Below are 14,942 nucleotides of genomic sequence, written 5' to 3' on the forward strand. Positions count from 1 at the left end.
AAGGAACTACTTACCACAATACTATAGTGGACACTGTAAGGAAATGGATTTCAGCATTTAGTTTATATCTAGAAAATAATATTTTTTCCAGTATAAGCCTGTAAAGTAATTAAATATTCACCTCATAGCTTCTTATTACTTTTCCTTGGAAAGTAAAACCACTTGGAGTACTTACAAGATAATGAGTTCCAGCTTATTTTTAGTCATTCTCTGTGGTAGATAATAGGAAAAAGCCCTTGATAATGTTCAAAATGCTTCCTCTGCTTATAAAATTTTTAGTTAAGGGAATATTCATTCATTCATTGAAAAAAAGGCAAAATGCAACCCTTTAATTGTGGCTTTATGTTTTTACTCAATAAGTGAGTATTTTTGTTACAATAAAAGGCAAGAACTACAGGATAAAATAGACATTTTAAACTATCTGTGAATTTCATTTATATGTGTTGACTGTGATCTACATTCCAGAAACATCCCAAACTCTGGCTTATATGTGGAGAAACTACTTCTATACAAAGGGAATGCACTTTAAGCTATTTTGGGCAATATGAGTGATAACTTCACCCTCTCTTTAATAGATTCAGTACCGCTGAGACTAGATTTCCTGAGCAAAAAAATAAAAGGCAATGGAACTTACCAAAAATCTGTGTCCACTAAGAAGGAAGTTAACACTCTGTATTGTTGGTCATATCTTTTTAGAAGATATATAGAGTTGGGTATTCAGAACTTTGATATCTCTGTTTTAGGTCAAGCTGAATGAGCGAATCATAGCCACTTCACAAGGACTCCTGATCCGCTCTGTTCAGAATTCTGACCAAGGACTGTATCACTGCATTGCAACAGAAAACAGCTTCAAGCAGACCATAGCCAAGATCAACTTTAAAGTTTTAGATTCCGAAATGGTGGCTGTTGTTACAGACAAATGGTCTCCATGGACCTGGGCCAGCTCTGTGAGGGCTTTACCCTTCCACCCAAAGGACATCATGGGGGCGTTCAGCCACTCAGAAATGCAGATGATTAATCAGTACTGCAAAGATACTCGGCAGCAACATCAACACGGAGAAGAATCCCAGAAGATGAGAGGGGACTATGGCAAGTTAAAGGCTCTCATCAATAGCCGGAAAAGTAGAAATAGGAGGAATCAGCTGCCAGAGTCATAATGTTTTCTTAAATGGGGCTTATGCTTCCATCAGTAAATGATCTGTCTTCAGTGATCAACTTCTTAGCAAAGAATCTTGTGCTTTACCCATGGGAAATTCCTGAGAAGGGTGGTTACTCACTCCTAAAGGTGAATGTTACATGAACTGAAATGAGTATGCATTTTCTTGTATGATATTGACTAGCACTAGACATGTCATGGTCCTCATGGTGCATAGAAATATTTAACTTAACGTAGATTTTATTTATATCTTTATTTACCTTTTGTTCAAAACCAATATGGCGACTATAAAACTAGAATTCTTACATCCCTTAATTGAACTAGGGCCATAACCTGTGATCTTCCATCCTTGCTTTAAGGGTTTAGAGTTCTAACTGTGAATCATTTGTATACAAAACCAAATGCCAAGTTCACAATTTTTACATAGTAAAAGTTATATAAATGCATGTGACAGAGTAGTTGTCAAAAGAAATGTAGAATAGAAAAGAGACAAGGAAGAGGGAATCTAAAACACGAGTGATTTTCATAAAAAGATAACATGGAGTTTATGTGCTTCCAGTGAAATATAGTATTGGTTACGTTTAAGATTGCAAAAATTATCAGTTTTTGACATCTGTCATTGATCTCTGTTCCCTTGTTTCAGGAAGATAAAAGGACACCTAACCATTAATATCTTTAATTGGAATTATGTCAGTGAAGCATTTAAGTTTATATTGTTATGTAATCATCTTCCAAACAAAAGCACTTTCTTTTTTGGAAGTTATTTAAGTTATTCTAGATTCAGAGAATATAATCTTACACAGTTTAATTGATAAATGTGTTTATTCTAATTTTCTAGTTTGTATGGCATTTTAAAAAATATAAGAAGAAATTTCTTCTGAAATATCAAACTTGTATATGAGGGCCGAAACCATCAAAATGGAAAAAAAAAAGAAAAAAACAAGGTAGAAAATGCAATTTTATTGACAGAAGTTTATTAAAAATGTTACTAATTTTTAACTTCAATAATTAATTTCAATGATTAACTCAATTTTTTTTGTTTACCAACCTCAGATATCATACTGATTTTTAAGTCACCGATTCTTTTTTTTTTAATGCTCTTTCATGTATGCTGGAGAGATGCTCATTTTGTGGAGAAGTGAGAAAAATTCTAATTTGAACAAAAATAGGCATACTTTATTTTAAAAGAATGTTGGTACATTATGTTCACTGGTATATAAATACAAATGTGGTAAGTTTGTGATGAATAAAATAACTATCTTCTAATTGTATGTTTGGATCCTTTTATTAGAGTAATTTAAAAGTGATTTTTTTTTTTTTACTCCAAATAACAACTAGATAGGAGAAGTATGAAAATTTTCTTCATATCCTCACATTTCTTTTAAAAACACAACTTTTGCTCTTTCATTTTACTTAGTTTTAAAGACATTTTCATGTTTCTAGGTGCAAACAGAACTTATATCATACCTAATCAAAATCTAATACGAAAGTTTTATTTGTAGTTAACAAGCCATGAAGAAGGTAATCAAGGTAGATATATTACCTTCCTAAGCACTACAATATAAAGCATCAAGAACTAAAATCATTGTCAAAATGAATGTAATCACTGATCAAAATCTAGGAATAAAGTTTATTATTTAAATGGTGGTAAATTATGATATTATAAGAGGAAGCCTCAATGGGGCAAAAATAGCAGTTAACAAACACAACATAAATAATGTTTATTCAAAAAAAAGCTATTAAATAAAAGCTATTGTTCCAAATGTGTATGATTCTAAAGTAGTCTCTAAAGCAGTTTGTTTTGCAAGCAGGTCATTATTTCTACTCTACTTGCACAAATAGAAATGTGCATAAAGCCAAAACCATCTTCTGTATTTATGGCCAATCTATTCTATGTACAGAGTTGAAAGTAAAATTGTTTTAGACGCAGAGGATAGGGTAAACTATACAGGTCCCCTTGCTTCATGTAAACCCAAACTGATAGACAATAGGGTGTTTAGTGTTGTAACATTATTTGTGCTATTTAATATCTTCTATTTTGAACATTATTAAATTGTACATACTTTTATTATTTTACTTTTAAAATTATAGAGCCCTTCTTGAACAAAACTGCCAAATGTAAAGAAAATTTTCTTTCTTAAAATATTGTTAACGTATACTGAATGTTGGTGGTTGATTGGTTGGTTTTATTTTGTGTAGTTTGACAGTTCGATGACTTGATATGTTTTCCATTTGTACATAAAATTTCCTAGAAATGCACTTTTTTTCACAGTGTAGGTTTGTGAATAGATTTTAGCATGATGAAACTGTCATTACAGTGAATGTTCACTCTGTGTTAGAAAATGTAGTTAGCACAGTATTATTTAATTGGATATTGAAGAAATCATGTGCCTGGCAAAATAAAACATGTTGAATTCCCCAAGGATGTCTTTAATTTTCCTTTTTAATGTTGGGTTTACAATTTCTTGTTGGCATGGTAGAATCTACTGACTCTCGTAATTGTTTTTTTTCCCGTTTTATTTATTTATCCTTTTTTTTGTGTGTGAAAGTAATGCATCTGGATTTCAAAATTCAAAACTTCCAGAAGGATATACTTGGAAATCTCTCCTTGCACTACTATCTCTCCTTTATGCAAGTCCTACCCCAGAAGGATCCAATGTTCTCAGTTTCTGTGTGTATTTCTATGATGTTTTATAAACAGCAAGCAAATTCATGTTTGTTTTCTCTTTAAGAGGCATGGTACATCCATTCACGTCTGTGGACACTATTTCAGACTTGTGTCCACAGTGGGAAAAAAAAAGTATTGTTTATAAATACTTGGGCTTTGGAGCCAGACTACTAGGATTTGAATCCAATCCTACTGTCTTATCATGGGAAAGTTATCGAATCTCTCTCTGCCTCAGTTCTCTGCCCAAGTTCATCCCAGTAAAGTGTTAGGGCAGAACATATCATATAATAAGTATTTAATAAATTTCTTAATATTTGTTTATTTAGAAAGTGACATATTGCTAGAACAGGAAGGAATATTTAAGTTGTGTCCTTTGACAAGTTAAATGCCAATGGTCTAGGCTGGGGAGCCTGTGGTCAGTGGATCAGATAACACCTTACCGAGATAAATGAGCCTTTATGAAAGTGAGGGAAAGGAAGCCACAGGAAAAGAAACAACATAAAATAAAAGTAATCTCAACAAATCTTCCAACCTGATGATTCTGCACTACTCCCTAATTGTTTCATTTCTCAGTATCTCCCTTGCTTCTATTTGAACTTAACCTTAGTTTAAAATTTTTTAAATGCATTTCTTATAATTTTAATGCATTTCTGATGCTTTGTGCCTCCTACCTAAGTGAAAAAATTTTTTAAGGAAAGGATCACAGTTTCCTATATTTGCTCTCTGGCTAAAGTCAAGAGAGACACCGCAGCTTTGTTTCGCAGCACAGTCAAGTCCACTGAAAACTTCAGTCTAGGCAAGGAAATAAGCAGACTAAGTAAAATGGTTACTTAACCCATGGCATTGAGAATTTCTTTGAATTTTATGCATGGTGACAAAGTTGTGGAAGACTATTGTGAAAAATATTTTTTTTCATAAGAGTTATCCCACCATCATTTTATCCAATCACCTTTTGCACAAAAATACAAGCCCCTCTGCAAAATCAAAACCAATTGCAACAAATTCTGTGTATGTGCCATTCAATGAACTTCACTGTCAATGAATTGTTTTTCCTAAGGGGCCTCTGGTATATATTTCAATTTTCATGATTTCATAACAACTTTACTTTCATAGTGCACAGGTATTGAGAATTGGAAGAACTACCTCCAAGATAAGAAAATGCCATCTTCACTCTAGTGACTAATGTATTTGTCTATGTACCTCACAAAATAATACTTTCCACACAGGTTGAATTGTATATTTCTCAGGGCTATTATGTTGCCATGCTTGAGTGTTACTTACATAAAGTGCTATTAAAGAATGACATTATAACAAACACATTAAAACTATTTATTCTATGTAAGGTTATCTCTCAACCCCCAAGTACAAAAGTGCGGTGAATTATATTCCTTCAGTGTTTTTTCCTCTGAATTATAAACAGGCCATCCAAACATTTTATAAGATCAAAAACATAATGATTTCTGCATTGCCAAATGGATATATGATTGAATTATTATAAAAAAGCCATTCCTATTGTTTCTCTGGATATTTTTCAATATCTTGTTTAATTTTTTCCCTTTCACTGATTTGTGTGGGTCAGGGGTGGAGAGGGTATGGTTAATAATCAACTTCCCTTCTCTGCTGTATCATGGCTCATCAAACCGAGAACTTGGACCTTCAAAGTATCTTTTGAGTTGATGAGAACTCACAGTTGTAAGCTGTGAATAGGAAAAGCAACCATGGGAAACAAAAAAACTGAGGAGGTACTACCCAAGGCACATCTGCCTGGGACATTCATTGGATTCCCAGTGATATTTTAATGGTTGCAGATGTATGTGCGTTGTCTCCACAGATCATGCACATCGAGATCCACAAGCCAGCTATATTCAATTTTTTTATTAATTCAAAATGAGTCTCAGTTTCTGCTTCAAGTTCCCACTTCTCCACTTAAAAATGATACAGCCTGGGAATGTTATGTCCCTCTTGATGAGATGTTGCTTTCTCTAAAATTGGAATTATAATAATATCTTTCACATTTAGTAGTTGTGAGAATTAAATGAGTTAATACATGTGGAATTCTTATAGTACCTGATGCATAGTAAAAGCTCAAAAGCATAACAATCACTAAACAAAAAAAATCTTAAATGAAGATGTATATGAGATGGATGTAGCATGTTTTTCTTTCATTAATTAGATTACCTTGGATGAAAAAAGATTGAACCAAAATGCTATTTCTAATTTTTGTTTTTAGATATGAAAGTGTGAGGAAATGTACTTACATAATTGGGGATGGAAGAAGTTTCATTATAGTGCTGCTATTCAAACATTTAAGTATCTTTTGAAGAATATGTCACATTATTATTAAAGTTTATTTTAATTAAAAACTGACAATTTCATTAGGTTCTCTTGCAATTTTATTTTTTAAAATGTTTGGAAACCATCTTTCTTCTCAATACTTGTACCTATAGTTCCAATCATGCCTTGATGGGTTGTGTGGCTCAATGGACCCATATCCATGGATTTTCCAGGATAATCATCTGTAATGCAGACTCCCAGCAGCCAGTTGCTTACTGAGTGGCCTTGGGAAAGTTACTTAAACTCTTTGTACCTTGGGTGCCTCATCTGAAAAATGAGGATAATAATGATAGCAACTCACAGGGTTGTTGTAAAGGTTAGAATCATATTTATACATAAAGTGTTCATAACATTCCTGCCACATGATTATATATTATTATTAGTTGAATTAATGCTCTTGTTATGTGCTGTTATAAGACCACTCCACTTCATTCAGAAGCTCCAGTGAGGATTTGTTATCTTTATTGTTGCTCCTATTTTCTTAGTCCCCTGCCACTGGCCAGCAGACATTCTGATGATCATTATCATGTTATGCACCTGTGGGTCTTCATTTTTGACCCTGAACTTTTATTTTCCCAATTCAAGAGTAGGGTCTTGACTCATTCTTTCCTCAAATTGAATTTCTTCTCCATTCACCTTGTAACCTTGAGTTACTGGGAGAAGCTGGCTCTCCTGGAGCTTAGATTTACTCACCCTGGATGTTAGCTGTCGTCTACATTGTTACAAACTTGTCCTTTATCATAATCGTCCTCGGTATTCCCATTCTATAGCCTCCCGTCGGATCTCTCCTGGCAACGCTCCAGGCATGGTAAATCATGGCTGAATTCGTATTGGTAAAGAGCATAAACTATGTGCTAGGCAACTCATAACAGTCAACAGCTATAGCACCAGAAAACTACCACAATTATCACCCTCTTAAAAATAACCATTTACTGAGCATTTTCTGTGAGCATTCCTATGTAAAGGTACACACTATACATAGTTATCTGCTTTCTTCATAGGATCTTCTGAAGGTATTAGTCTGTTTTGTAAATAGCAAAACTGAGAGTCTAATGCATTTAGATACTTGCCCTGAGTTAAATAACTTTCTAAAGGCCCCAAAGAGTCTAGCTCCAAACTTTAAGCATCTTCTATATTTCATTACTTAGAGTCTCACCAAGAAGGCTTTTCACTACAAAAACATTCATACACAGCAGCCTTCATAATATAATTTATAGGACTCTGGGTAACATCTAGCCCAGGCCATGGAGTCAGAATGCCTAGACTCAATTTTCTAGGTTACTACTACCTAACTTTACAGGTCTGACATCATTATGATAATATCAATCTCATGAGAAAGTGAAGATCATGATAATTCAAGTAAAGTGCTCAAAACTTACCTTGATGTAAAATGAATATCAGGTAGTATTAACTATTTTATCACTATGTCTTTGCTACTGGAAATACCATTTATTAATTCTTTCACCAAATATTTATTGAGCACTTAACTATGTGCCTGGCAGTATTTTAGGCATTGAGGGTATAGCAGGTAACAAAGCAACATCCTTGCTGTTGTGAAATTTACTTCCTGGATGGAAAAGGTAAAACAAACACACGAATAGCTATGTAAAAGTCAGGCTGATGGTGGAGAAAAGGGAACCCTCTTGCGCTGTTGGTGGGAATGTAAATTGATACAGCCACTATGGAGAACAGGATGCAGATTCCTTAAAAAACTAAAAATCGAATTACCATATGACCCAGCAATCCCACTACTGGGCATATACCGTGAGAAAACCATAATTCAAAAAGACACATGCACCCCAATGTTCACTGCAGCACTATTTTCAATAGCCAGGACATGGATGCAACCTAAATGTCCATTGACAGACAAATGGATAAAGAAGATGTGGTATATATATACAATGGAATATTACTCAGCCATAAAAAGCAACGAAATTGGGTCATTTGTACAGGAGTGGATGGACCTAGAGTCTGTCATACAGAGTGAAGTAAGTCAGAAAGAGAAAAACAAAAATCGTATATTAATGCATATATGTGGAATCTAGAAGAATGGTACAGATGAACCTATTTGCATGGCAGGAATAGAGATGCAGACATAGAGAATGGACATGTGAACACAGGGAGTGGGGAAGCGGGAGTGGGATGAACTGGGAGATTGAGATTGGCTTATATACACTACTATGTGTAAAACAGATAGCTAGCGCGTACCTGGTGTATAGCGCAGGGAGCTCAGCTCCATGCTCTGTGGTGACCTAGATGGGTGGGAAGGGGGGGTGGGAGGGGGGGAGGTCCAAGAGGGAGGGCATATAGGTATACATATAGCTGATTCGCTTCGTTGTAACTAACGACAGAAACTAACACAACATTGTAAAGCAACTATACCCCGATAAAAGAAAAAAAAAGTTAGGCTAAGTTCTATAAAAGAAATTAAAGACAGGTGAAAAAATCTTGCAAAGATCAGGGGAAAAGAGCATTTCAGGCAGAGCGACAAACTAGTAAACGCTCTGGGGCAAAAATAATTCTGGCAGATTTGAGGCAAAGAAAAGAAAACCTGAGTGGCTTGATCTCAGTGAAAGAAGAGAAGACAAGGATGAGACTACCCCAAAGGCAGAGAAACAAAGTCACGTGGGTCTTGATGACCACGGGGAGAAGTTTAGATTTGATTCTAAAGAATACAAAAGTCATGGAGGCAATGACATCACATTAGTGATTTACATTCCATACAAAATATCTCTGGCTGTATTTCAGAGGACTTTTGAGAGCAAGGAATGCAAACAAAGAAAACAGAAAGAGCAACTAGGAGCCAAAGACATTTTTAAAAGAGCACATAACGGGTAGATTTGAGTATTGACTTTCACTCACAAAGAGGTATAAACAACTGGTAATGGTTCTTCCTGGAGTGTACTTTTGAAATAAAAGGCAGGGGTGATATGAGAGAGTATTCATCCCCTGAGGTTGAGGAAGAATTGTTGGAGTGGCCTGCCTCAGAAGGGAAAAAGGGACACCAAAAGAGGTCAAAGGTGGCTTGTAGAGAGCCCTAGGGGTGGTCCTGGAGCTAGAATATGCAGAAACTGTCAGAAAGAGGGATTTATTATGCAGTAATAGCCAGAGGAGGAAGTGGCTTAGGTTTCAATACTGAGAACTAAATCAGTCATGGATAAAAATCCAAGAGCCATTAATGACAGTGTTGTGTGAATGCTTTTAAGACAGGCTGGGGTCACATGGCCAGGGGCTGTAAATAACTGAGGATGCAAACAGCGTTTATGGTTGAGAGTCCACAATAAATAACCTTACTGAATATATAGTGCGACATGATTAAGAGACCAACAATTTGTAAAGACCAGCTGCCTTAATAATCCAGTTAATTAATCCTGATTTTATTTACTGGGCAAGTGATGCAGTTTCATCCTGCACTTAGAAACAAATTGTCAAGTGAGTGAGAACTACTTAGAAATTGGATTATGGGGTAAAATATCCTTTTTCAGAAGGGTGAAATTACAATGCATGTTATATAGGACTTCAGATCTTTAATTAAGGCACTGGGGTCAGCCTTGAAGCAGTGATTCTGGAGCTCTTATAGCTCTTCACAATGGACCCTTCTCCACCCCAGATGACTGTTTCCTCTGCCATGTTAAAAAGGGAAACTAAGTGTTGCTAGGAAAGATGGTTTCTGGACTGACTCCCTTGAGACGGCTTCATCAGAAGCTGTCGTTGAGGCTTTGAAAATGGAGGGAAATCCAAGTGTCTTCTCAGGAACAGAGTAATTATGGACATTTGTGGATAAAAATATCTATGGAAGATGGATTTGAGGAAGGGAAAGAAGGAATAAGAGACCGATTCATTTCTGAATAAAGAGCATTAACCTGTACCATCCCTACCACTACCACCACCAAAACCACTAGCTGGGTCAAGAAAAGAATATTTACAGCCAGAGAACAGCAGGAGAAGTACTTAACATTTTCTGAGATTACCAGAATTTTTTTTCTTTTCGTTTTTAAATTCATCAAGAGAAATCATAAAAACCTTTTTGCAGACTTCCTTCCAACACTTTTTTTCAGGATAAAAATTGCAGCTCTGTGAGGCTTTCTTCCACTTTCCCAGGTTGGTTTATCCCTCCTTGCTGTTCCATATGGCTTGTCCACATGTGTCATAGCATTAGCCCTGTTTATTAACATTTAATCTCTTATTTTGTCTCTTGCCAGCTACAGTGTGTTTTTCATTTTAATCATTTTTTATTCTTAGTATCTAGGACATTGCTGACAATATAGTAGGTGCTTAATAAACACACAGCATCTTCCCTTTTAGATAGTATATAGTAAATCCTTTTAAACTCTAATATCTAATGAATAGGGAATTGATACTATATACTGTAATACAGATTTCAGAACGTGAACAGTTATTGGTTTGAAAATCCATTATGGTAACTAGAACACTCAAACTTATCATCAACCAACAATTTAAAATATTAATATACCATCTACCTTCATGTGAGAAGTGGATAGCCCCATCTCAATTGTACAAGAGAAAGCTGAGACAAATTTAAAATATCTGTTAGTAAAAGACGATAAACAACAATCAAATAATTTATGTTACAAGGGCAACAAGAGAACATGACTAAAATATCTACTTCACTCTATGAGTGTTCTATTAGCTATAAGTCTGATGTATTCAGTAAGTAGTTCATCTAATTCCCACAGCAGCAATGATTTGGTAGGCATTGTTATATGAATTTTACAGATGGAAAAACAAGCCCAGACGTTCCCACCACGGCTAGCACATCACTGGACTGGGACTGAAAACCACGTTTACTTTTCGGCCCATACCGCCCAAGGAGTAATAGTTGAGAGAACAGAGATTTTACTATAGTAATCTGGGAAGGTTCATTGCTGCAGAAAGATCTTGAAATGGACTGTGGAGAATAGAATTCACATAGGTTAATGTGGAGGAAGAAGGACATTACTGGAGCTTCAGAGGTGGGGAACATAATGGCCATGCAAAAAGGAACCCGCTGATTGATTTTGAGAGTTGAAGTTACGGAAGAGCAAAGTTAAAGTTAGATGTGAGTGCAAGTGAATGGAGTAAATAATGAAATAAACATGGTTTGCTCTTTGCTTTCGAGGATATACTTAAGAAGGGAGAAATGAGGGGCAAACATTTACTTTAATTGATTGATGGGTGCCCTGGCTGCTTCTCAAAGGAATCTGAAGTGAGAAGTTACTATTAGGGGTCAATAAGGTTAACGTGGTAGAAGAGTAATGAACGCTTATCGTTTCTCAACACAGTGGGCAACACTGTGGCTAGGTTTGTATTGCATGTATGTGTCAAAACTAAGAAGGCCCTTGATATTTAGATGTGGGTTAAATATTGAATAATTGTTGAATGGATTAGAATATTACCCACCTTGTGCTTTATTTATGTTTTTATATAAGAAAAATACTACTACTACTACTACTTAAAATGACAATATAGCTAACATCAATGGGATGCTTACTAACTGCCAGGTAGTGTTGCTTATATGCATTATCTTGTTTAATTCTCATCTGCAAACCCAGGAAAGATACACTACTATTATTTACCTTCTTACAGATGATGAAACCAAGGCACACAATTATTAAGAAATTTAACGTTAATGAGAGTTAGTAAGTAGAATATTCTAATCTCTGATGCCCTGTTACATTATAATGAGTCATTCATAGGTGCTCTATGAGACTAAAGTGATCTGTAATGTCGGTGATAAATATTGGTAGGAAATATTAGAGTAATGTCTATAAATGAGGACTTCCAGCTTTGTCTTCCTATTTATAGATATTTGTCTCTGTAGATTATATGGTTTCAGCATAGCAGAATTTCTAGTAACTACCAATTGTACGAAGAACAATGGTAGTATCTCAGGATATCACTTTACCACAAGAAAAATCAATGATTAAGATTAGGTTAAAATAACACCCATATGTAGAATTATACACAATACTTGTGCACAATTTAGTTGAGAAAATCTTTCTGACAAATTTAACAAATGTAAGGCTCAAGAATCCAAAAAATCTAAGGCAAGGGGAACACGCTATCAGCACACACTGAAACAGCTAGAGGCAGAGGACAAATGTTCTTAGTAAATGGCTCTTCCAGATGAGAATACTCTGGGGTGAACAGTATAAAGCAGGTGGGAAGACAAGGGTGGTCCCAAGAGTTGTCGCACACAACCATTTTACAGATGATGAAACTGACAGCCATAAAGAGGTCACATACTTTGTTACCAAGAAGTACATTTATTTCTCAATGTAGTGCTTTTTCCATATATATAAGTGACCTAGAGATATGGTTATATAGTGCAGAAAAGTGCACACGAGAACAAAAACATGATTCTTTTTGGCTGTCAGCATCAAATTAGTAAAAGCTTGAGTTTCTGGGATTCCATATTATTGCCTGGATGCTGTTCAATTGTGCTGTCTTACTAGAGCAGATTTTTTGGGTCAGTCTCATTTGGCTTTGCTCAGCTACACATGGCCTCTGTATAAAACAGGGCCAAAGTGAAAGAATATGCTTTTCCTTAATCCACATTTTCTGCCTGGTGAAAAAATGAAGAGCTTCACCCTCAGGGTCACAACAACAACTTTCTCCAATTTCCTCAGCAGTAGTTGAGAATTATCTTGTCAGCATCACTGTCTTTTTTAACAGGTGCTGGGAGGGGGACAAGCAACCACAGGTGTAGGGGATAGAAAAGTCATCTGAAAAAAATGTTAAAAAAGCCCAAGTTTGTCCTCTGTTGTGCCTGCCTTTGTAGAGAATCCAGTGTACTATGGCCTGACAACGGAATGGATGTGCCTCTGGCCTAACCCCGCATCCCCTTACCCTCCATCCAAGCCCCTTTCTTTCCTTACCTCTCCCATGCTTCTGTCTCTTTGATTCCAATGCTTCTCAAGCATTAATATGTGTATGAATTACCTGTACCTTGTTAAGAGGTAGATTTTTCATTCAATAAGATTGCCCTGGAGGGTCTGCATTTCTAATAAGCTCCTAGGAGGTGTCCATGCTGCCGGTCTGCAGGTCACACTATGAGTGGTAAGGTTCTATGTCTACTTTTGTAATTGATGGTTGAGAGGATGAAGGTAGACTTTGGAGGAAGAGAAAAGAAAATTCCTTTCTCCTTTTCTCCCATCCTTCACAGTGAAACAATTGTTTAATTTCTCTGCAAACAATTAGAAACTATCTTCCTTGGGACAGCTGACACAGACTTGAAAATATACAATTTATCTTTGCATGCAGTTACCTTTCTCTTTTGTAGTAATATATGGAGAACATTTCTCCAAAAAACTTAACTTTGCTTATTTTTCATAGCCATAGCTCATTAAATTAATGTGATTTTTGTATGTTTATTTTAAAAACAAAGGGGGAAAAGTACAATTATTTTCACCAAGTCTTAACCTGAATTACAATAGAATTAAGATCAGTGATGCTCTGGTGAATGTTTTAACTAGGTCTCCAGAAGAAAAACCGAAGAAATTATACCCATTTCCATGGCATAAATATTACCACCATGGTTACCAATATGAGATCACAGGATACAAAACCAGGAAGAGATTCGTGTAAAAGCCTTCAGAGCTGGTGCAGGAATCACTGAGGGGCTCTCCACAAACAGAGTTGAAGCTACAAGGAAGGATGGCATAACTCAAGGAAAATTACAAAGGAAAAAGCATGTTGACGATCATTTTCTGTAGAACTTTGTATTTATATTGTTTTCTATTACATTTATCTTTGTCTCATAGTTAATTTTGGATTCGTTCCCCAGACGTTAGATCATAAGTCAATGTTCTAAATGTCTTTGGTCCTTTATATTTATAGTAAATGGTTTTTAAAAATATATGTTGAATTGCAAAAGGAGGGGAGCATAAAATTGACTCCATTAGACTATTTTTGAAGCAAAAAAAGACTGAGTTTACAGGTACAATTTTTACTGAAAAAATAAGAGGATTGATAGAGTAAATCTCTATGGTGATCATCTGTGATTTTTAAGAACAGACAATATTTCCTAAATTATGGCTATTCTAAGGAAATTTCTGTATTTCTGAGACTAAAGTAATTTCATCTAAAGTTGTGACGCAGGTGTGAAGCAGCCTTCCAGATTTAAGTTGGAAGCAAGGCGAACCAGAGAATCCTGAGAGAGGCTACAGGTAGTAATTGTCTGCTTATGAACAGAGATTAAATCTAGTTGAGGAAGCAGAGAACAGAGAGACAACGGAGCCTACACTTGGAGCTAAGGAACAGAGTCGTACAAGGATTTCCCTTCACATAATTTAAGTTCACAGACAATTAAAATAAAGAATCAAGTGACTGTGAAAAAGTATTTAAAAAAGTGGTATTTAAGTATAACTCAGAGACATGCATACCTGAAAATATGGAATATAAATAGAAAGCTGCTGGGTAGAATAATTTTAAAATTAAACAACAAAATTGTATATTAATTTTTTCTAAGCTGGATGTTTTATTGAACTGTAGACTTGTCAATGATCTACCTATGTATGAGTTTCCTACTTGCACAGACACAGACACACACACTTATACTCATCATTTTAAGTGGCTTCTTGAGAATGTTGAGATTTGGCTGATTTATCACAGAGGATAACTGGAAATGTTATCTAATGTTGAGGTCAAGGTTATGATTAAAGAGTCTATTGGGGGTGCTTCCCTGGTGGCGCAGTGGTTGAGAGTCCCCCTGCCAATGTAGAGGACACGGGTTCGTGCCCCGATCCGGGAAGATCCCACATGCCGCGGAGCGGCTGGGCCCGT

At 35.7% G+C, this 14,942-nt stretch overlaps 1 protein-coding gene across 1 annotated transcript in view; it reads left to right on the forward strand.

The window, feature by feature from the left end:
* The window catches only part of SEMA3C (semaphorin 3C), a 190,805-nt gene extending 189,648 nt beyond the window's left edge, over positions 1-1,157 (forward strand). The window contains exon 18 of the mRNA XM_007467034.1: positions 744-1,157. Coding sequence (XP_007467096.1) covers positions 744-1,157 — 414 coding nt within the window. The remainder of the gene's footprint in view (positions 1-743) is intronic.
* The last annotated feature ends 13,785 nt before the right edge of the window (positions 1,158-14,942 follow it).

Source organism: Lipotes vexillifer, unplaced genomic scaffold (genome assembly GCF_000442215.2).
Source record: "Lipotes vexillifer unplaced genomic scaffold, Lipotes_vexillifer_v1.1 scaffold247, whole genome shotgun sequence".
Classification (NCBI taxonomy): domain Eukaryota; kingdom Metazoa; phylum Chordata; class Mammalia; order Artiodactyla; family Lipotidae; genus Lipotes; species Lipotes vexillifer.